The 24,395-nt window shown below is 30.7% G+C and overlaps 2 protein-coding genes across 2 annotated transcripts; both read left to right on the top strand.

The window, feature by feature from the left end:
- The first annotated feature begins 3,292 nt into the window (after nucleotides 1-3,292).
- LOC107060896 (uncharacterized) lies at nucleotides 3,293-3,745 on the top strand. The gene has a single exon (XM_015309427.1). The coding sequence runs from the start codon at nucleotides 3,293-3,295 to the stop codon at nucleotides 3,743-3,745; it is 453 nt and encodes a 150-aa protein (XP_015164913.1).
- Nucleotides 3,746-18,382: 14,637 nt separating this feature from the next.
- Nucleotides 18,383-20,989, top strand: LOC107060895 (two-component response regulator ORR22-like). Its single transcript, XM_015309426.1, has 5 exons — nucleotides 18,383-18,512; nucleotides 19,463-19,615; nucleotides 19,936-20,430; nucleotides 20,579-20,652; nucleotides 20,726-20,989. Exons 1-5 carry the CDS (start codon nucleotides 18,383-18,385, stop codon nucleotides 20,987-20,989), a joined length of 1,116 nt encoding a protein of 371 aa, XP_015164912.1.
- Nucleotides 20,990-24,395: the final 3,406 nt, after the last annotated feature.

Here is a 24,395-nt window from a genome sequence, read left to right as displayed (position 1 = left end):
CATAAACATAAGCTTGAAACTTGATAAAAAGGAAACATACTTACCTCTTCTCAAACTTACTCAACTTAAGGAATACCCAAGGATACTCAAAACTACTCAAACTTACTCAACTCAGAAGTACTCAAGGATAATATACTCAACTCAAAGATATGTTATTCAACTCTAGGTACTCAACTCTGGATACTCAACTCAATATGACTAAACTCATTTCAATATAAAGCAATTTAAAATAAGTGCAATATAAAGAAACAAACTGTTTAAAAACATGTTGAAAACTCTGTGTGTATGCAAGGATACAACATAACTCTGAAATGTATGTAAAAATACAAATAACTGTGCATATAAGAATACAATAACTTCTGTGGGAGTTTCTCTAATCGACAACCATCACTATAAGCCTAAGTGATGGTACAACGTTTTACCTCACGTTGCCAAGGACCGTCCTATACCTTGCCATCGGTATAGAACCTGAACTACTAAGTGGATCCACTAGTCTATGCTGAAAAACACTAAGGAGTCATCTAAAAAGTATGACCCTTTTTCTGCCCATGATGACTACATGGTTTATGGAGACTTAAGTTATTATGAACTCGCATCCCCATATCGGTGCTCAATACTACTCCCAAAAATATACTTAGCTTATGCTTTTAAAGCAACTTTTTTCTTTAGTTTGAGATAATTACTCAAAGCTTAGCCCAAAGGCTCTCTTGGAATCGGTGTTCCCTTTTCTTGCTCAAATGTGAAAACATTTATAAATTTCTTTGGGAATACTTAGTTCCCTAATAACTTTTGAGAAATGAACTCAACTCTTTACTCTTTGCTTAACTTGAAACTTTCAATCTTAAAATGAAGTCAAAACGTTTATAAAAGACTTTACTCTTACTTTTTACTTAACTTCAAAGCTTATGTCTTAAAACAAAGTTAAAACATTTGTAAAATACTTCTTAAAATATGGTTCATGCCGAATTAGGGACATGAATGACTCAATGCAAGGTTTTCAATAACCGTAGATAGAACTCAATACTTGGAACATAAGAACTTCAATGATACTACTCATCTTAAGATTTTTTTGACTTATAGTGTTCATGCGGAATTATGGGCATGAAATATTCAACTCAAGTACTCAAAGATGCTTCTCAAAAGGGATTTGGAACTCAACACTTAAACGCTTAAAACATGAAGATACCACTTCTCTGAAAGATGCTCAACTTACGAAGTTCATACAGAATTATGGGCATGAAATAACTTGACTCGATGGTCTACATAACAATATGAAACTCATGTATAAGACTCTTCTCATTCTCTTACTTACTTATTCAAAACATAACTCAAATCGACGGTTGATCTCAAAGGATTCACAATTGAACTCAAAGGCTTTCTTTAACTCTACTCTTAACTCTCTCTTGAATGTGAATTATGAATTCAAGAGTTATGTTTCATGATTTGAAGGATTTTGTGATGACAAAATAGACTCATGAATACATTCTCATCATTCTCATACTCACTTGCTCGAGTCTTGAAATAAGTTACTAGAAGTTGTAGAAGACTCCACAAAAAAAAACTCAAAGGGACTTTCTTAGAATGTTCGAAAGAATTCTCAAAACTTAACTCTCAACTCTACCTTGAATTTGAATTATTAATTCAAGGTTATGATCATGTTATGAATGATTTCTAGGTGTTTAGAAGTAGTTTAAAGTGTTTAGAATCAATGGGGAGTAAAAGTACCCTTTGAAAGAACTCAAACGGATGAAACGATGAACAACGGGTGGGGGCATGCGACCCTGGCACTCTGAGTGGCGTGGGGTTCCAGCCCCTAAAGTTCAGAGAGGTGGTTGGGGCGCTCTGGCTGGCGTGACACTCTAGGCCCCAACCCAGAAAACTTTGACGACTTCCTTTACTCGTTTTCTCACCCTAACTCGCCTAAAATCGAACAGTTTCTTCCCCAATCACTTGGATTTGATTACTTAACATTATTACACTCTAATATACTCAATACATCCCCTTAAAACACTCACTTTTATCTCAATAAATCATCTAAAACCCAACACAACAAGATTTTAGAATGAACTTCAAGAACACCTATCAAGAACTCAAATCTTTCAACTTCAAGAATGAAATTTGCGCTGAAAATAACATGTTTGGCGTGTGGGTGAACAAACCCCAATGCTATGGAAGCTTACATACCTCTTAGGGGATCAAACCCCATGGCGGAAATCCGCAACAAGACGCAAGAATCTCGACGAACGTTTGATCCTCTCCTCTTTTCTTTTTTTTCTCTTCTTGAACTCTCAACTAAAACCCTAGGCGTAAACTAGGATTATAAAACTGAACCTAATAGGATTAGACCCTTAAAATATTACTAAAAACGAATTAAATCTGATTGGGTAAGGAAAAGAGACAAAATACCCCTTGCTATTTTCGGCTAACTTTCTTTAACTGGACAACCTAACTTCAAAAGGCCATATCTCACTCATCCAAACTTGAAACTTAGCAAACTTGGTGGAGTTGTAAAGATAATTCAAATATCTTTCCTAGGGTATCTGGTAGCACACCTAATTCATCCTGGGCTAGGAGTTATGGTTGTTTGAAGTCAATCCAAAACTCATACTTAGCTTAACTTGCAAAATTTCAGATTTTGCTATTTCCAATTTAGTTCTTTTTGGAACACAAGGTGCTACATCTAGTGATCTTAAAAATTAAAGAAATTTTTAATTCCTTGGAAAAATCTCACTCACTACGATGAATGGTTCGAGTCTTAGTTCGAAAAAATTTCTGGGGTGTTACACAGCATGTCTCCAATCTCAACACCACTCTCATAGTTTTTGAAGCCATCTCTAGACTCCATATTAACATGCTCAAAAGTGTGATATATCCAGTAAATCAGGTGGCCAATCTAGACAAACTTGCTAGCATACTTAGTTGCACTGGGTCATTACCTACCACCTATCTAGGCCTTCCCCGGGGGGGGGGGGGAGTTTCAAATCCTCTGGAATCTGGAATGGAGTTATTGAAAAAATGGATAAAAGGCTAGCCACGTGGAAAATGCAATACCTCTCCATGGTTGGTAGGCCCACTCTTATCAACATGACAGTATTCCTACATACTGTACGTCTTTATTTCCAATACTAGGTTCAATTTTAAAGCAATGGATAGGCTCAGAAGGAGATTTTTGTAGGAAGGCAACAACCTCACTCACAAGTACTCTCTTGTTTAATGACAATCAATTATTCATCCTAAGACTCAAGGAGGCCTGGGAATCAGGAATCTTAAACTCCATAATAACAACCTACTCATGAAGTGGCTCTGGAGGTATGGACAAACTGAGGTTGGGTTTTGGAAAGACGTCATTAAGGCTAAATATGGCATTCAAGATCACTGGTGTCCAAAGGAAAGCAATGAACCCCATGGTGTTGGGGTCTGGAAACATATAAGTAGTTTCCAAGATGATTTCTTCTGGGAAGTATCCTTCAAAGCTGGTAATGGACTCAAGATCAGATTTTGGCAAGACAAATTGCTTGGGAACTCTATGCTAAAAGACTCTTTCCCCTTCTTGTTCCAGATAGCCTCCAACAAAGAAGCAATTATAGCCCAGTACAGAGACAACAACTTCTGGGCTCCTATTTTCAGAAGGAACTTTCAGGATTGGGAGATCAATGACATCTTTTCCCTCCTAGAAACTTTGGAAAGCACTACACTGGTGGTTGAAGATCAATATAGGATTCTTTGGGGTAATTCTAAGGAATAGGCCTACACTGTGAAAGAATGCTACAAAAACATGAGCTCCCAGAATGGCATTCTTCAATTTTGGCCTTGGAAACATGTATGGAAAACTAGGCAGCCTCTTAGAGTATCTTGTTTCACCTGGACAACCCTGAAGGAAGCATGCCTAACACAAGATAATCTCTGGAAAAAAGGTGTTATCCTCATCAACAGATGTGGCATGTGCAAGCAGACCAATGAGAATGTTAATCACTTTTTTTTGCACTGCCCTGCAACAGCTAGCCTATGGCATTTTTTCTACTCTATGATTGACCTACAATGGGTAATGCCCTACACCATCAAGGATGCCTATGCCAGCTGGATATTGTGGAGAATTGACAAATCCATCAGAAAGATCTGGAGAATGATCCCAGCAGCAATTTTTTGGAACCTATGGAAGGTGAGAAACAATAGATGTTTTGAAGGAGTATCAACCTCTTTTTGCGCACTCAAGGCCAAATGTCTTGTTAGTTTATTTAGTTGGCATTTTTTTGCCACTGTAAACAGTGTGGATAACTTTTTGGATTTTGTTAGTTCTCTATCTCTAGTACATTAGAGTAGTAGGGCCCTTTTGACTGTTTCTCAAGTTTTTGCCAAGCTAGCTCTATATATTTCTGTTTGGAGCAGCTTTCTTGCACATTGTGCTTTGTGACTTTGCATCTTTTTGATGCTTTCTAATATCATTTAATTACTTTACCAAAAAAAAATATGAAAATTTATGGATCGACTTCATCATCCCCATTCGATAGGCAAAAAAATGATGTGTATAATGGTGAGGCTATACATAATATTCCCAAGATTGTTATGGAAGGTCCTGTAAAAGATTTGGGAAAAAGTGTCTGGAAATTGTATTATCAAAAAATTATTTGACTAACAGACATGAACAATCGAGAGAATCGCCTAATTCCTCTTCAGTGACCCTTAAATGCTAAGAAAATGACGTGGATCATTGTGATGCTATACATATTGTTCCCTCAGGTCATTACGGAGGGTCCTGTAAAGGTTTTGAAAAAAAAGTATGAAAAACATATCACCAAAAAATGTATTGATTAATTCACACAAAAAACTGAAAAAATCGTCTAATTCTTATTGTCTGGCCCTAAATGCTAAAAAATAGTGTGGATTCTGGTGAAGCTATACATATTGTTTCCCCAAGTCATTTCAGAAGTTCCCGTAAAAGTTTTAGATAAAGAGTGTCCGAAAATCACCAATAAATTCATTGACTAATACACACAAAAAATTGTATAGTTCTCTGAAATTATTATGGAGGGTCCTCTAAAGGTTTTGGAAAATAAAATGCCCGAAAATTATATCACCAAAAAATTTATTGACTAACACACGAAAAAGAAGAAGAGAAAATCGCTTAATTCCTATTGAAAGGCCCCTAAATGCTAAAATAATAGTGTGGATCATAATGAGGCTATACATATCGTTTCCCTAGGTAATTACAGAGGGTCCTATAAATGTTTTGCAAAAAATGTGTTGGACATTATATCACCAAAAAATTCATTGACTAACACGTACGATAAATAAATAAAAAATCGCTTAATTCCAGTTGAGTGGCCCCAAATGCTAAAAAATTGGTAGGGATCATTTTGAGGCTTTACATATTGTTCCCCCGGGTCAACATAGGGTCCTATAAAGGTTTTAAAAAAAGTGTCCGAAAATTCACCAAAAAATTCATTGACTAACACACACGAAAAACTGAGAAAATTGCCTAATTTCTATTGAGTGTCTCCTAAATGCTTAAAAAATGACGTGGATCATGAGGCAATACGTATTGTTCCCCCATGTCATTACGGAGGGTCCTATAAATGTTTTGAAAAAAAGGTGTCTGAAAACCATATCACCAAAAAATTCATTGACTAATAACAGACAAAAAACTGAGAAAATCGTCTAATTTTTGTCAAGTGACCCCTAAATACTAAAAAAAATAGTGTGGATCATTATGAGACTATACATATTATTTCTCAGGTCATTACGAGGTTCCTGTAAAAGTTTTGGAAAAAAAGTGACTGAAATTCATAAATAAAAAAATTCATGACTAACACACAAGAAAAATATTTTTTATCGTTATCTAAATAAAAAATAGTGATGAATTTACTCTGATCTGTTAAAAGGGTACTTGAAGTTATTCTCTTTTTTTAACAGCAAAAAAAATAACAAGTTATTCTATTTTAATTGATAATATGAGATTAAGAAGAAAAAAAAAATGATTTCTTACAATTTCATTAGTTAAAGTGGTTCAAAAAAGAAAATAAGAATAGGAGTTTTTGAAAGTAATATTTTTATTAGGAACAAGAAGTGTTTAAAAAGAAAAGTGATAATGTACTTACTCGAAAAAGGGAATTTTTGATTCATTTAGTAATAATAGGGACATTTTTGGACCAAACTATTAATGACGAGCATTTTTGGACCAAAATATTGCCAGTAGGGCACTTATGACCAAAGTATAAATGGGAGACATTTTTGTTTATTTCACATAGTTTAGGGGCATTTTGACCATTTTTAGTACATCTTAACCGACAAAAGTGTAAACTTATAGCATTCAAAATTTATTTTCAATCTATAATGTATATTCTACTTAATTTGAAATATTACATTGAGTTATCTATTACAACAACTTTACTTGACTTGGAATATATTTGTAATTTTTCCTAGATTGATAAAATCTTTTTTTATTCATATTATAGTTCTTACTATTAAAGAAGAAGATTTAAAAAGAAAATCTTCAATCTTTTAAATTGATGTTTTTTGTCGTCTTTCTTTTCCTACTTTACCACTGCCATAATATAATTAGTAAGAAATTAAATAAGAATGCTACATTGTTGACCACTTTTCTCATTTGAAGATTTTGTAGTCCTATAAATACAGACATATTTTCTCCTCATTTTTTCACTATATCTCAAGACTCAAAGGGGAATTCCTCTCTTTGTGCTTTCATTTCTCACATACACTCGAAACTATTTTTTCAAGAAGCCAGGACAATACAACAAGGTATGTTCTTCCTCTGATACTTTCAAGTTGCAAACGAGAAAACGTGCACAATTGTTCTTGTGAAGAAAATGCTTTTCTATGAAATTCGGATTTTTGATGAAAGCACACACATTTGAAACGCGCAAGAGTGTTTTCAGAGGCAATCTTAGTGGTAAAGAACTTCATGTACAATTTCATAAAAATGAAATTTGACGTTGTAGACACTGATATTCTCTGCATGTTCTGATGCTCTCCATAAACTTCTTTTCCTTTTTTTCTTAGCATTATTGGTTCTAGGAGCGCCAATATTGCTAAAAGAAAAGGAAAATAAGTTTATGAAGAGAGATAGAACATGCAAAGAATATTAAGGTCTGTGACATCAGATTTTTCTTTTATGAAATTGCTAGTGAAGGATGCTGATAACTCTATATTGACTAATGAGCTAAATGAAAAGCAGTCTATTAGTATCATGATCAATATAATTTATCATCACAAGGACATATGGTGCAACAATTGCCTATACGAAATTATCAGTATTACCACTCTTTGCATGAAATATCCTATATGGATCTGATGACAAGAGATGATATATCATGTATTGATATAATGACAAGAAAAAATATGTCAAATTTGTATCTAATAACAACAGACGTTATGGGAAATGGAGTTAAATAATCATTGTGTTTTACCAGAAGACTAGTAGTTGATATTCTATTGAGGTTGCATGGGGAATAAACTCTTGCATTTCAAATATTTGTGCAAGCACTGATATTCTCTTATCAAAAGTCTGAGTTTCAGAGAAAAGCATTTTCATTACAAGGACAATTGTGCTCGTCTCATCATTTGAAACTTGAAAGTAGCAAACTAGACCAAACTCGATGTTTCGGATGCAATGAAACTGACAGAATCACCATTCGATGCTCAGATCCCAAAATATTTACCAAAGTCAACTATATCAAAACAATTAAAATCAAAAGGCTCAAAATCTCACCCGATCGCATTAGGGACCACACGTACCATTCTCGCAACACAAACTAAGCATGAAAATTCTAAGGAGAAGGGTAAAATGTGTTGTAATTCTTACGGAAAATACCTTCATTACGAACACTTGTACCGAATTCACCAAAGCTTGTACTTCACCAATAACACTTATAGGAAATTCTCATAACTTGAGGTGTTGTCGAAAGACGTTGTCCTTATGGATATTTCACCCTATACATGTGTATCCCCCAAGATTCAACAAGCTCTTCTAGTACAAAACTAGGAGCCAGAAACTAACAAAGATACACAATAGAAAGAAAATCCAGCACATGAAACATGGACAAAGGAGAAAGGAAAATCTCTCTTCAACTTCTTCCTTTCCTTCTTCCTTTACATGAACCAAGAAGCAAATCATTTATAGGATCCCAAATGTTTGCAGTAAATTCAAGACAATAATAAGAGGATTAATGGGTCATAAAAGATAATAATGGGAATGTTTAAACCTGAAAGTCAACTGCCAAAATATGGCTTTCAATGGTGGAAAATATTATGGAATTATGGCTAATCATGGCTAGGCATTCAATCACAATATATATATATTTAATACTCATAAACAAGATATGAAAGATGAACCTAGACAATATTATGAATACTTCTTTTTGAGATATTAGAATCATTTTTTCAACAAAATGGTCATTTCACAAATAAAAACAATTTCTCAATAAATGGGACATTACATTGTACATTTGGGAGCAATAAGTTTTTGATGCCACTATCGGGGACTTTAGAGTTAGTCCATATTTAATTTTTCTTAATCTATATATTTTCAGTGTTAAGTGTTGATAACTTGATCTTAGTTTTTTTTTTTTTTTTTTTTGCAGGCAACTCAGAAAGTTACACTAGATAATGACGAATAACTTGTGGAGCCATTTGTAGAGTCTGAACGATACTTATCGTACCAGAGATGGAAAGTGGCTCTGCAGTACCCTTTCCCTCAGGTTAAACTGGTTGAAGACAAAGCACCAGTAGAGATGACATCAATGATACTCCCTCCGTTTCACAAAGAATGACCTGGTTTGACTTGGCACGAAGTTTAAGTAAATAAAGAAGACTTTGAATCTTGTGGCCCTAAATTAAAGTTATGTCAAATGTACAAAGTTGCCCTTAATCTTGTGGTCTTAAACATGCCACGTGGAAAAGCAAAAAGTAAAATATTACCAAAAAAGGAAAGAGGTCATTCTTTTTAAAACTGACTAAAAGGAAAGAAGGTCATTCTTTGTGAAACGGAGGGAGTAGTTTGTTACATGACAATTCCACTCACCACCAATGTTACTTCCAGCATACGGAAGCAACCGCTTGGGGGCAGATTCGAGCTTAAATAGAACATAGTGCAATTGATACACACTACTGGGCAATACACTAGACTCCCTAATGAAGATCCTCAAGTGCATATCCAGAATTTCTTGGAAATCAGTGACACATATATTCCAACTGGGTATCTTCTGACTATGTGAGGCTGACTTTGTTTCCATATTCACCATGGGAGAAGAAAGGCAGTGGTTGTCATCAGAGCCAACAAACTCAAATCACAACTTGGGATGATCTTTCTCGAATGTTTTTGATCAGATTCTTTCCATTTGGGAAAACCGCAAAATTGAAAAGTGAAGTCCTGAGACTTATGGTACAAAAGACTGTCAGGATATTGGAAGTTGATGCGGTAACTATACTGACTGCCCAAATTTCTTTCATGCAAAATGGAGCGAACAAATTATAAAGAATAAAATAAGAAAAATTTAAGGCAATCATTTTTTTAGAGGATCATATGTGAACGCGACAATATATAGTTTGAAGGATTCGAGCAACATAATTAAATTGTGAGGTCCATATAGAGAAAGTAAGTCTTCAATTATATAATTAAATATTTTAGAAGAATGAAAACTATGAGATATAAAGGAATTGAATACTATTTAATATAGCATGTATATTAAAAGAAACCATAGAGGGAGATAACTTCATATTTAGAGGCTTGAAAGTGAATTAAAATTTTACTCAATGTTTCAATCTTCAACTTTTTCTTATTTTTCCTTTGGGATATGCTATATGTACCCCCTAGATTATGACCGAAATCCTAGAGACACACCTTAACTAAACTAAGATCCTATTACCCTCCCCGAACTCATTTTTTAATATAATTTTGTACAACTTTTGGCTTATGTGGCACATTCCGTGATTCCATGCAGTTCAAGCGCGTGGGAGATATTTGGATGCCACATAAGCCGAAAAGGTGTACAAAATTACAAAAAAATAAAGGGTTCAAGAGGGTAATAGGACCTTAGTTTAGTTAAGGTGTGTCTTTGGAATTTCGGTAATAGTCTAGGGGTACTTGTACATTTTCCCTTTTCCTTTTAAAAAAGTAATAAGTAAATGTGAAACTAGAGCTACAATCACCGAAATATTGTCAGTTTAATATTGTATCGAAATATTATATAGTGTGTATAGATCAAATACTATTACTAATTTATACACATATATTAAACTGTGAGCACTCCAATTAAAATTCATGACTTTTCCACTAGCAGTATGGATATACTACAAGGAAAACAATACAACAACAACTACTATTACTACATCTAATCTAAAGCAATTTGAGATCGACGGTATGAATTAATCATCAATGACCATGTTGTCTTTTTATTTAAGTACATCACATATTAATATAGTATAAAATAAAAATTAGAAGTACTAGCTTGAAGTTCTATACTTTTTATACTAGCATATAAATCTCACACGAGACCAAAAAAGTTTCTAAAACATGTAATTTGAAGTGAACTTTCTAGCATGACTAAAAAAATATTATCAACTACTTTTTCCATTTCAATTTGTTTATCGATTTTAATTTGATACGGAATTTAAGAAAGTAAGAAAACTTTTGAATATTGTGATCTTAAACTAAGATGTGTAGAATGTACCAAAATGTCCTCTAATCTTGTGATCTTAAACATGACTTGTAAAAAGTTAGAATTAAAGAGTTGTCAAATAAAGAAAGTGACAAAAAAATTTGAATGAACTAAAAATTAACGTAAAATTAGAAAATTGAAACGGAGGGACAAAGTGATATTGTCTGTATCGCGAAAATAGTCGAGACTAATTTATTTTGAACACAAATTGGTAGATTATCAACTTCTTGCTTAATTACACCTCCTTGAGATATTGACTACACTAGTTATTGACTTGCTATAAAAGTAGATTTTCAAAATCTGATGTTCTCCCTCAATATTTAACTATTTGGCCAAATTTTATCCTTCATTTAGTATAAGGTGGTAAAAACAAAAAAGAGAAACCAAAGAAAGAGAACAAAAATTCAAAAATCTCCTCTTCTTCTTTTCTTTTCTCTCAAAATCTTCAAAGGCTAAAAGATGGATTGTGAGATAATTAGTAATGTAGATGTTCCTTTGGCTTATGTTGGCCTCAGAATTCTCTTGGTTGATCCTGATACAACTTCTTTATCAAATATAGCAACAATTCTTGAAGAACATTCCTTTAAAGGTACAATAATTTTATGTTTCTTTTAGTTTTCTCTCATATGTGTTAGAGCCTTTTCCCCTTAATTTTTTTTGGATCATCTAGGTAAATCTGTACTTATAGTCTATAGTTAAAGAGGTGAATTTATGTAAAATTGCTTATTGGAGTTTGTTTTGTAAGATACATGAAATTTATAGATTGAATTTAAATTTCTTTTTTGGGTAGATTTGAGTGTTTAAATTCGAAGAACAAAATTATTTTATTATTGGCAAAAAAAAGAGAGATGCACATGACTAAAACTTTTAGTAAATTTTAATATGTGTTTCAGTCATGTATGACTAAGTGCAGATATAGGTGAATAAATTGCAATAGTGCTTAATAAGCTTGTTAGATTTGTTGTTGTTTTAATAAATTGATGGTTGAAATTTTTGTTTATGATGCTTGAGAACATAACAAATGGATGTGACTAGTTAAATTATGTCATTAAATAATCTATGCAATGAATGTTTGAGAACATAAGATTTTTCTAAAATTTTTAATTTGAATTGTCTAACAAAAACACTTTATCATTTGTTTAAATGTTCAATCAAAGCATATTGTGTTTTAAATATCTAAATAAAATTTATTGTCAAGTGTAAAAGGTTATCAATATATCAGACCTTATGAAAAATATATTCATTTAATCGTCAAATTTATCAACATCCTAGCTGAATTGTACTTTAATTGGAAAAGAATCAGTTGCATTCTTAGGCAACAAGATTAAATTAATTAACTTATCAAAGACTTGAACGATATTAGTCACCTAGCATCAATCAAATATTTCTTTCTATACTTCTAATGTAATATTATTAGTCAATTCATACTACCTTTATCTGTGTAATAACATAAAGGAAAGGGAAGGTGTATCACTGATTATTATGAAAATATCCCACAACATACATAATTTTTGTGATATTTTGTGAGCTTGATTTTTGTTTATAGTAACTGCGATCGAACAAGCAACTATAGCTCTATCCATTCTCCGAGAACATATCGACCAATTCGACTTGGTCATGGTGGATGCCAACATGCTTGAAATGGACTACCTTGAATTCATCAAGTCCACTCAACTCATCAAAGACAAACCTATTATTTGTAAGACCATTTCCTCAAAATCTTAATTATTTTGCTTGGTCTAGTGTGTGCTATTCATTAATTCAAAAGTGTATTTAAACGTGTTAATATAACACATCACTATTGAACTTTATCTACTATAATAATAATATAAAAAAATTGACTTCTTAACACATTAGTGTTACTTAGTTCCTTACAAAAGTGGTGTATATAAATTTGAACATCCAACTTCTCCCCGCAATTCTAGATACCTTATTTAATTAATATTTTGTTCGGATTTATTATTTTTGGCTTAGTGATGTCTCCAGATGTGACAATCGAAATGATAAAAGAAGCACCAACACAAGGGATATGCTTTATTTTTAAGAAGTCGCTCATTTCATCAATGAAACTCAAGGATGTATGGAAGCATGTGAAGTGGCACAATAACAAGGCAAATGAAAAATCACAACACTACAAGGCTAATCAAGTTTATGTAATGGACAACACATCTTGTTCTAAGAAAATGCAAGACAAAAAGGGAAAAAGCATAGCAAATTGCTCTGAGATGTATCAAGATCAAGCGGTAGATTCTTTAATAGAAAAAGATGAGGCAAAAAGGTCTAAGAGAATGAGAAGTACAAAAGAGGAGGCACAAGTTAAACGTAGTGGTCCTTCAGAAAAAGAGGAGGATCATTTTTTGCTTTCAAAAATAAGTACAGAAAGACCAGAAAAGAAAAGACGAAACCTGAAGTGGACATCAGAGCTTGAGAAGAAATTAGACGAGGTTGTTCGCGAGTTAGGAGACAAAGGTAAGTGTTCAAAGACTTTTTTTTTATCCCGATAGGGAGAAGTAGAAAAAATAAGAATGTTGGTTAAGGAAAATCTTAACTAGACATTTTCCGCATGTTCAGAAATTTACTATTAAATTCTTGTTATTTGTCTTACCATGTTGATTTAGCTGGTCCTAAAAATGTGTTGGAGAGTATGTGTGTGCAGGATTTGACTAAGGAATGTCTCACCTACCGTCTTAAGGTATCCAAGTATGAAAAAAACATTTATGATTCAAGGTTTTGTCAAATTTTCTAAATATTTTTCATCTTATGTAGAAATATCGATCCCAAAAACGACAAGCTCCGGTTGGTCAATTAGTTACTTCCAACGAGGAACATCAATCCAATGTGTTAAATTCAAGTAATTTCTCTGCGGATGTGAATGAATTGTTTCAAGGAGCAGATATACCTCAACCACCAGAAGTTCCTTCTGTAGATACTTTACCAAGTTCAAATGATTATTCCTTGAACGAGTGCGATGATTGGATTAATGAATTTCTAGAACTTGACGATTTCGAGCTGAAATTAAGCTAGTAAATCAGAGTGTCAGATCCTACAACTTGCTAGATTACATGCCTTTTTTGAAAGCTCAACTCAAACATTCCTAGATGTTCAACATTTTTTATTGATCTATTGTGTTTGGCCTCTGCCTCTGTAGAACTCAAATAATCTTTTAACTTTTGTTCTTTTGCATATGAAAGGATTGAATGAATATATTTTTTTCATTTTGTGTGTATGCTTTACTCATAAGACACGGATCTCCTTCTTGAATCAATTTTCATCATGCCTTCTTCTATTTATTTTTTTGTGATTGAAAATAAAAATAAATGTTATTCCTTTTAATAGACGTTAGTGTGGTTTCTTCTACTGATGTTTTATGAAGGAACAATATGAAATATGGAAATCGTCTAGTAGGATTTGTTTGTCTTAGTTCATTTATTAATAGGTTTTCTAATCCTAGTTTAAGGCCTCATTTTTTTTTATTAAGATTAAGATGTCTGAATCTGAATGACTAAGATCTTGTCTGTAGATCTGAACATCGAAGAATTAAAATCGTTTGTTTTCAAACATCTGAATATATATAAATAATTTATTAGTATGTAAACACAATAAGTATTATAATTCAAATAATATAGTAGTTAAATATTACATCAATAAAATATTAGAAAAAGTGTGATTCTTTGATAAACGTATATTTGAATTATAAATAAATATTTTAAGTTTGATAAAATAAAATGGAATTACATGAATTACATATATAAATTATAATAATAAAAATAATTGTTAGAAAAAGATTTAGTCATCCTTTTTTTTTAAAAAAAAATTTCAATATAAATTAATCTTAAATAAATAGGTGAAACATCTCTATGTTCTATTATGTGTTTGCCCATGTACTCTTTTCTGAAATAAATAATGAATATGATACATTCAAATGATTTTAAACAAATTTATAAAGACATCCTAATCCAATTTCAACACATATTTATGAAGTTGTTTTGCACTTTAATCAAATAAATTTTATCGATTTTTGGTAAACAACTAGAAAGAACAAAAATTAAAAGTTAAGAGAAATAATTTAGATAACTAATAAAGTTGGGGAATGAAACCTGAACTATTTTTTTTAAGAAGAAAAATATGGAGCACAATTTTTTTCTGAAAACAAAAGTGTCTTTAAAAGGGTCTGAATGAGATAAGACTCTGTCACAGATCTGATGCATTCAGCCCTTTTTAGACCCATTAAAAGATTTTCAAGTAAAAAAACAAACGCACTTAATGGCCTAATGTCTGGACAATTCAGATTCAGACCTCCATTAAGAGCAAACAAATGAGGCCTAATTTGGTTTCCTACCATTAGAAATAGGGATGTTGCTAGTCATTTTCAATATACAGAAATATATACGGAAAAGAAAGATTTATAAAGAAATAGAGAGAACTTTAAAAAAAATTCACTATGACTAAATTTCTATTTAAACTCATATAGCTCAGTTAGTTTACCTATCTATTACTAGGTTTAGGGTTCGCTAGATTAATACTTAAAGTCGGATGTCCATCACGTCGTACCCTAAAATGGAGCGAACGAATAAAGAATAAAATAAGAAAAATCTAACACAATCATTTTTTTTAGAGGACCATAAGTGAAAGCGACAATATAGTTTGAAGGATTTGAGCAACATAGTTAAATTATGAGGAACATATAGAGAGAGTAAGTCTTCAACTATATAATTATTTGTGAATATATTTTTAGTTAGTTTATAGCTTTCAATGTTTATATATTTTATTTCAAATTTGGGCTTGTAAAATTTTGTAAATATTATTTATATAATTTTATTTTATTTATAGATAAAAAAATATTACTTATAATCTACTTTGTGAATATATTTTTAGTTAGTTTATAGCTTTCAATGTTTATATATTTTATTTCAAATTTGGGCTTGTAAAATTTTGTAAATATTATTTATATAATTTTATTTTATTTATAGATAAAAAAATATTACTTATAATCTACTTTGTGAATATATTTTTAGTTAGTTTATAGCTTTCAATGTTTATATATTTTATTTCAAATTTGGGCTTGTAAAATTTTGTAAATATTATTTATATAATTTTATTTTATTTATAGATAAAAAAATATTACTTATAATCTACTTTGTGAATATATTTTTAGTTAGTTTATAGCTTTCAATGTTTATATATTTTATTTCAAATTTGGGCTTGTAAAATTTTGTAAATATTATTTATATAATTTTATTTTATTTATAGATAGTTACACTTTTCCAACTTTATCATAATTGTAGGATACTTATAAGACTAGAAGGTACTCTCTAATAGTGCATATAATTATTTTGTTTGTTCAAACATGTTTTTATTTGTATGCAACCTCAATTTTTATATCAATTATGTAGAAACTTTAATAGTGAATAATTTCGATCATTATTATTAATAGAACATAAGAAGAATTATTACTCAAAATCTTTACGTTAATAAAAATATAAATTGTTGTAACTATTATTTATAGATGATTAAAAAAATAAAATTGGGAAGAAAATAGTAAGTAAAAATTACACGTTATATTAAATTATCTTTACATTAATAAAAAAAGAAATTGTTGTTAGTATTATTTGTAATATAATTAAACAAAAATAACAATGGGAAGAAAATAATAAGTAAAGATTACACGTTGTATTAAAATAATAAGTATTAAAAATTATGATAAATTTTATAATAGTCATAACAGGAATTTACGCAATAATTACTATATTAGAATACTAGAAAAATTGATAAGTTCCTCGACATCTAATCATTGATTAAAATTTAAATTATTATTTTCTTCTGCGAAAGTTTAAGAGATTAAATTAATGTTTTAAAAAATAATATAACAAACTGATTAATTAATTATTTTCAATGATTAATAAGAAAATGTATATAGCAAGTACATGTATTATTATTACATTATTTATATCCACTCTATATTAAATCATTTTTCTATTATAGTTTGACGCAAATTTCAGAATGTAAAGAATGTTTTGGATTCGAAAAATAAATATTCAAAATATACTAACATGTCATTTAATCTTATGATATTTTACATTTCATGTGAAAAAAAATTAAATATTAATTTTTTAATATGAAAAATATTAATTTATTAATACAACATAAAAGTAATAAAGGACAATATATAAAAATATTTGAAGTATTTGATATTTTATTAAATTAAAATAATTCTAAATTAATATATAGCCGCGCAACGCGCGGGTACGTATACTAGTGAAGAACAATAATAAAGAAGAAGACAATTGAGTTAATATTTATTTTTTCCAAGTTTAATTTAACACATGACCAATTTTTATTGGTCAGTGCTGTCAAAAAGCTGCACCCACGCGCCTAAAATAGGTGAAATCACGGACTCAGCCACGTAGGCCGAAAAGTGGTAAACAATTAACTAAAAAATAAGTTCAGGGGGGTAATAGGACCTTAGTAAAGGTTAGGTGTGTCTCAGGGATTTTGGGCATAGGCTGGGGGGGTACTTATGCATTTTCCCATTAAAATATTTCAGAAGAATGAAAACAATGAAATATATAGAGATTGAATACTATTTAATATATCATGTATTAGGAGAAACCATAGAGGGAGATAATTGCATATTTAGAGGCTTGAAAGTGTATTAAAATTTACTCAATGTTTCAAACTTCAATTTTTTCTTCTTTTTCCTTTTAAAAAGGTTATAAGTAAAGGTGCAGCTAGAGCTACAATCAACGAAACATTGTCAGTTTAATACAGTATCAAAATATTATATGGTGTATATAGATCAAATATTAATACTAATTTATGTACATTTATTAAATCGTGAGCACTCCAATTAAAATTCATACTTTGTCATTAGTAGTATGGATATACTACTAGGAAAACAATACAACTACTACTATTACTACAGCTAATCTAAAGCAATTTGTGATCGGTTGTATGAATTGATCTTCAATGGCCGTGTTGTCTTTTTATCTAAGTATATCACATACCAATATAGTATAAAATAAAAATTAGAAGTACTAGAAGTTCTATACTTTTTATACTAGCATATAAATCTCACACGAGACCAAAAAGTTTCTGAAAGCATGTTATTTGAAATGAACTTGCTAGCATGACTAAAGAAATATTATCAACTACAATCCCTATTTCAATTTGTTGGTCTGTTTTAGTTTGATACAGAATTTAAGAAAGTAAAGATAAATTTTGAATCTTGTGATCTTAAACTAAAAATGTGTCGAATGTACCAAAATGTCCTTTAATCTTGTGGTTTGAAACATAAATAGTAAAAAGTTAAAATTAAAGAGTTGTCAAATAAACAAAGAGACAAAAAAATAAAATTGAATGTACTAAAAATTAAAGTAAAATTGGAAAATTGAAATGGGGGGACTAAGTGATATTGTCTGTATCGCGAAAATAGTCAAGACTAAATTATTTTGAACATAAATTGGTAGATTATCTACATCTTTCTTAATTACATCTCCCTAAAATATTGACTACACTAATTATTGACTTGCTACAAAGGTAGATTTCGAAAATCTAATATTCTTCATCTCTATTTAATTGACAAAATTTTATCCTTCATTTAGTATAAGGTGGTAGAAACAAAAAAAAAAAAGAAGAGAAACCAAAGAAAGAGAACAAAAATTCAAAAATCTCTTCTTCTTGTTCCTCTCAAAATTTTCATAGGCTAAGAGATGGATTGTGAGATAATTTGTAATGTAGATGTTCCTTCAGCCTATGTTGGCCTCAGAATTCTCTTGGTTGATCCTGATAAATCTTCTTTATCAAATATAGCAGCAATTCTTGAAGAACATTCCTTTAAAGGTACAATAATTTTATGCCTCTTTTAGTTTTCTCTCATATGTGCTGAGCCTTTTTCTCCTAATTTTTGTTGGATCTTCTAGGTAAAACCTGTACTTGTAGTCTATAGATAAAAAAGTGAATTCTGTAAAATTGCTTATTGAGTTTGTTTTGTAAGATACATGAAACTTATAGATCGAATTTAATTTTTTGAGGTAGATTTGAGTGTTGAAATTCGAAGAAGAAAAATTATTTTATTATTGGCAAAAAAATTGAGATGCACATGACTAAAGCTTGTAGTAAATTTTAACATGTGTTCCAGTCATGTATGACTAAGTGCAGGTATAGATTAATAAATTACAACAATGCTTAATAAGGTTGTTAGATTTGTTGTTGTTTTAATAAATTGATGGTTGAATTTTTTGTTTATGATGCTAGAGAACATAACAAATGGATGTAGCTAGTTAAATTGTGTCATTAAATAATTTATGTAATGGATGTTCGAGAACATAAGATTTTTCTAAAATTTTAATTTGAATTGTCAAACAAGAACACTTTATCATTTGTTTAAATGTTCAATCGAAGCATATTGTAGCTTAAATATCTAAATAAAATTTAATGTCAAGTGTAAAAGGTTATCGATATATCAAACCTTATGAAAATATATTCATTTAATCGTCAAATTTATCAACATCCTAGCTGAGTTGTACTTTATTTGGAAAATAATTAGTTGGATTCTTAGGCAACAAATTCAAATTAATTAACTTATCAAAGACTTGAATGATATTAGTCACCTAGCATCAATCAAATATTTCTTTCTATACTTCTAATGTAATATTATTAGTCAGTTCATACTACCTTTATCTGTGTAATAACATAAAGGAAATGGAAGTTGTATCACTGATTATCATGAAAATATCCCACAACATACATAATTTTTTTGATATTTTTCTGAGCTTGATTTTTGTTTATAGTAACTGCGATCGAACAAGCAACTATAGCTCTATCCATTCTCCGGGAACATATCGATCAATTCGACTTGGTCATGGTGGATGCCAACATGCTTGAAATGGACTACCTTGAATTCATCAAGTCCACTCAACTCATCAAAGACAAACCTATTATTTGTAAGACCATTTCCTCAAAATCTTAATTATTTTGCTTGGTTTAGTGTGTGCTATTCATTAATTCAAAAGTATATTTAAACATGTTAATATAACACATCATTATTGAACATTATCTACTATAATAATAATATCAAAAAATTGTGTTCTTTAACACATTAGTGTTAGTTGTAGATTCTATATATATATTTTTGTCAGATTCTATATTTATATAAGTTCCTTACAAAAGTGGTGTATATAAATTTGAACATCTAACTTCTCCCCACAATTCTAGATACCTCATTTAATTAGTATTTTGTTCTGATTTTTTATTTTTGGCTTAGTGATGTCTCCAGAGGTGACGATCGAAATGATAAAAGAAGCACCAACACAAGGGATATGCTACATTTTTAAGAAGTCGCTCATTTCATCATTGAAACTCAAGGATGTATGGAAGTATGTGAAGTGGCACAATAACAAGGCAAATGAAAATTCACAACACTACAAGGCTAATCAAGTTTATGTAATGGACAACACATCTTGTCCTGAGAAAATGCAAAACAAAAAGGGAAAAAGCATAACGAATTGCTCTGAGACTTATCAAGATCAAGCGGTAGATTCTTTAATAGAAAAAGATGAGGCAAAAAGGTTTAAGAGAATGAGAAATACGATTGAGGAGGCACAAGTTAAACGTAGTGCTCCTTTAGAAAAAGAGGAGGATTATTCTTTGCTTTCGAAAATAAGTACAAAAAGACCAGAAAAGAAAAGACGAAATCTGAAATGGACAACAGAGCTTGAGAAGAAATTAGACGAGGTTGTTCGCAAGTTAGGAGACAAAGGTAAGTGTTCAAAGACTTTATTTTTATCCCGATAGAGAGAAGTAGAAAAATAAGATTGTTGGTTAAAGAAAATCTTAAGTAGACATTTTCTTAATGTTCACAATTTTACTATTAAATTCTTATTATTTGTCTTACCGTGTTGATTTAGCTGGTCCTAAAAATGTGCTGGAGAGGATGTGTGTGCAGGATTTGACTAAGGAATGTCTCACCTACCGTCTAAAGGTATCCAAGTATGAAAAAATCATTCTGATTCAAGGTTTTGTCAATTTTTCCTAATATTTTTAATCTTATGTAGAAATACAGATCCCAAAAACGACAAGCTCCGGATGTTCAACCAGTTACTTCAACGAACTTCAACGAGGAACATCATTCCAAAGCGTTCAATTCAAGTACATTATCTGTGAATGTCAATGAATTATTTCAAGGAGCATACATACCTCAACCACTAGAAGTTCCTTCGGTAGCTTTACCAAGTTCAAGCGATTATTCCTTGAACGAGTGCGATGATTGGATTAATGAATTTCTAGAACTTGACGATTTCAAGCTGAAATTAAGCTAGTAAATCAGAGTGTCAAATCCTACAACTTCCTAGATTACATTCCTATTTTATTTTATTTTTCATTTTGTGTGTATGCTTTACTCATAAGACATGGATCACCTTCTTGAATCAATTTTCATTATGTTCGCATCATGCCTTCTTCTATTTTATTTTATTTTTGATTGAAAATAAAAGCAAATGTTGTTCCTTTTAATAGAAGTTAGTGTGATTTCTTCTACTGATGTTTTATGAAGGAACAATATGAAAGATGGAAATCATCTAGTAGGATTTGTTTGTCTAAGTTCATATATGAATAGGTTTTTTATTCCTAGTTTAAGGCCTCATTTGTTTCATTAAGATTAAAACGTTTGAATCTGAATACACATCTAAATGATAAGATCTTGTTTGTAGATCTGAACATTGGAGAATTAAAACCGTTTATTTTCAAACATCTGAATATATATAAATAATTTATTAATATGTAAAAACAATAAGTATTATAAATCAAATAAAATAGTAGTTAAATATTACATCATAAAATATTAGAAAAAATGTGATTCTTTTATAAACGTATATTTGAATTATGAATAAATATTTTAAGCTTGATAAAAATAAAATGGAATTACATGAATTATATATATAAATTATAATAATAAAAATAATTGTTAGAAAAAGATTTTGTCATCTTTTTTTGAAAAAAAAAAATATTCAACAAAAATTAATCTTAACTAAATAGGTGAAACATCTCTATGTTCTATAATGTGTTTGGCCATGTTCTCTTTCTGAAATAAATAATGAATATGCTACATTCAAATGATTTTAAACAAATTTATAAAAGCATAATAATCCAATGTTAACACATATTTATGAAGTTGTTTTGCACTTTAATCAAATAAATTATATCAATTCTTGGTAAACAACTAACAAGAACAAAAATTAAAAGTTCAAGAGAAATAATTTAGATAACTAATAAAGTTGGAGAATTAACAAGACTTGAATTATTTTTTTTAGAAAAAAATATGGAGCACAATTTTTTTTTGAAAACAAAAGTGTTTTTAAAAGAGTCTGAATAAGAATAAGACTTTGTCACAAATCTGATTCATTCAGACTTTTTTTGACTCATTAAAAGATTTTTAAATTAAAAAAAAAATGCACTTAATGGCCTAATGTCTGAACCATTCAGATTCAGACCTCCATTAAGTGCAAACAAATGAAACCTAATTTGTTTCCTACCATTATAAATAGTGATTTTGTTAGTCATTTTCAATACACAGAAATATATACGGAAAAAGAAAGATTTATAAAGAAATAGAGAACTTTAATTAAGATTCAAGTACTTTTGAGTTTATAATATTTTCCTTCAAAATGATATTAGTGCCTGGTAGAGAATCAAAGAATTCCCGCTGCCGGCGGGCAGTTATTACCTAAATATGTCACCCGTTTGACCAATGATCATGTTGACAAAGACTTGAAATGAATTACATATGCATACAAAAAAAACCTCAGTAAACTGCTTCCAACCCATCACAAGAGAACCAACGGGCCTACAAGCAAGAACCGATCTGCACCACTCCTAGGCCACTCCCGCAAACTAATGAGGGGTAACACACTCCATGTGCCTCTAAGATACCTAGGTTGAACAACCTATCCTGGAACTCGGTCAAAAAGTCATAAGCCTACTCTCCATTCGTACTGTCTGGGAGGTGTCAAGCTAACAAATCTCTCAAAGCTCTTCTATTCGGCAACCAACATGGCCGCACTAGCAAAACGAACTACCAATCTCGGAGTTGCCATAGAAGTCACTGAAGAGGAACCAGGAGTCTGAAATCCCACATTAGGCCCATGAACTGGAGATGTAACACCAACTATAATAGGAGGACCTGAAGTACCCAGAAGAACACCATAAGGAGGGGCACTATCCAATCTAGACAATAACTTGACGATCAACTCCTGAAGTATCGGAGTGCTGCCTTGAAGTGAAGGAGGAACATCAATGAACTTCATCGAGGAACATCATTCCAATGTGTTGAATCTAAGTAACTTCTCTGCGGATTTCAATGAAATATTTCAAGGAGTAGACATACCTCAACCATCAGATTTCCTTTTGTAGCTTTACCAAGTTCAAACGATTATTCCTTGAACAAGTGTGATGAGTGGATTAATGAATTTCTAGAACTTGACAATTTCGAGCTGAAATTATGCTAGAAAATCAGAGTGTCAGATCCTACAACTTGCATTGCTAGATTACATTCCTATTTTTGAAAGTGTCCGAAATATATGTAGTGTTTTGTAATGTTAAGTCTAATATGAATTCTTTTTTGTTTATCTTGTGGTTGTCTTTCACTCTATTTTTCGTGGGAGTTTCAATCTTATTATTATCTATTTAATTTTTTTTATTATTCAAAGGTATGCCCCAATTACATATGTTTTCATATTTTTATTCAGTACTCTACAGAGGCTCATGCATAACTAATTAGTATTCAATTACAAACTCAAGAAATTTATAAAAAAAATCACTATGATTAAATTTCTATTTAAATTCAAATAGATCAATTAGTTTATCTATCTATTACTAGGTTTAGGGTTTGCTTGATTAATACTTAAAGTCGGATGTCAATTACATCGCACCCTAAAATGGAGCGAACAAATACAGAATAAAAACATTTTTATAGGATCATATATGAACGCGACAATATAGTTTGAAGAATTCGAGCAACATAGTTAAATTGCGAGGTACATATAGAGAGAGTAAGTCTTCGATTATATAATTCAAATATTTTAGAAGAATGAAAACCATGAGATATATAGGAATTGAATACTATTAATATAGTATGCATTAGGAGAAACCATAGAGGGAGATAATTACATATTTAGAGGCTTGAAAATGTATTAAAATTTTACTCAATGTTTCAAATTTCAACTTTTTCTTCTTTTTCCTTTTAAAAAAGTTATAAGTAAAGGTGCAACTAGAGCTACAACCAACGAAACGTTGTCAGTTTAATACTGTATCAAAATATTATATGGTATATATAGATACAATATTACTACTAATTTATGTACATATATTAAATCGTGAGCACTCCAATTAAAATTCATGACTTTGCCGCTAGCAGTATGGATATATTGTTATCTCCTGTATTCAGATTAGCAAACCAGAAATAATAAAAGATGAAAAGAAAAACACAAAGAACTATTCGAGTCCACAGAACCCACTGTGTGTCCTTAAGAAATTTAATCCCCTCAAGTACCCGAGGTTGCAGATTAATTCCTCCCAAGATAAAACGGATTAACCATTAAAGAAGTAGCGGTACCTCAAACTTCGATAATTTCAACGAACTCAAAATGACAGCAACGAATCACACACAGAGACACGATCGATCGATTTTGTTTTGTAAGAAATGTATGCAAAAGAAGGGAAGAATTCGAT

This window comes from Solanum tuberosum, unplaced genomic scaffold, assembly GCF_000226075.1.
Source record: "Solanum tuberosum cultivar DM 1-3 516 R44 unplaced genomic scaffold, SolTub_3.0 scf00101, whole genome shotgun sequence".
NCBI classification, from domain to species: domain Eukaryota; kingdom Viridiplantae; phylum Streptophyta; class Magnoliopsida; order Solanales; family Solanaceae; genus Solanum; species Solanum tuberosum.
The sequence above is the reverse complement of the archived record's forward strand: the minus strand, read 5'-3'. Positions and strand labels throughout refer to the sequence as shown.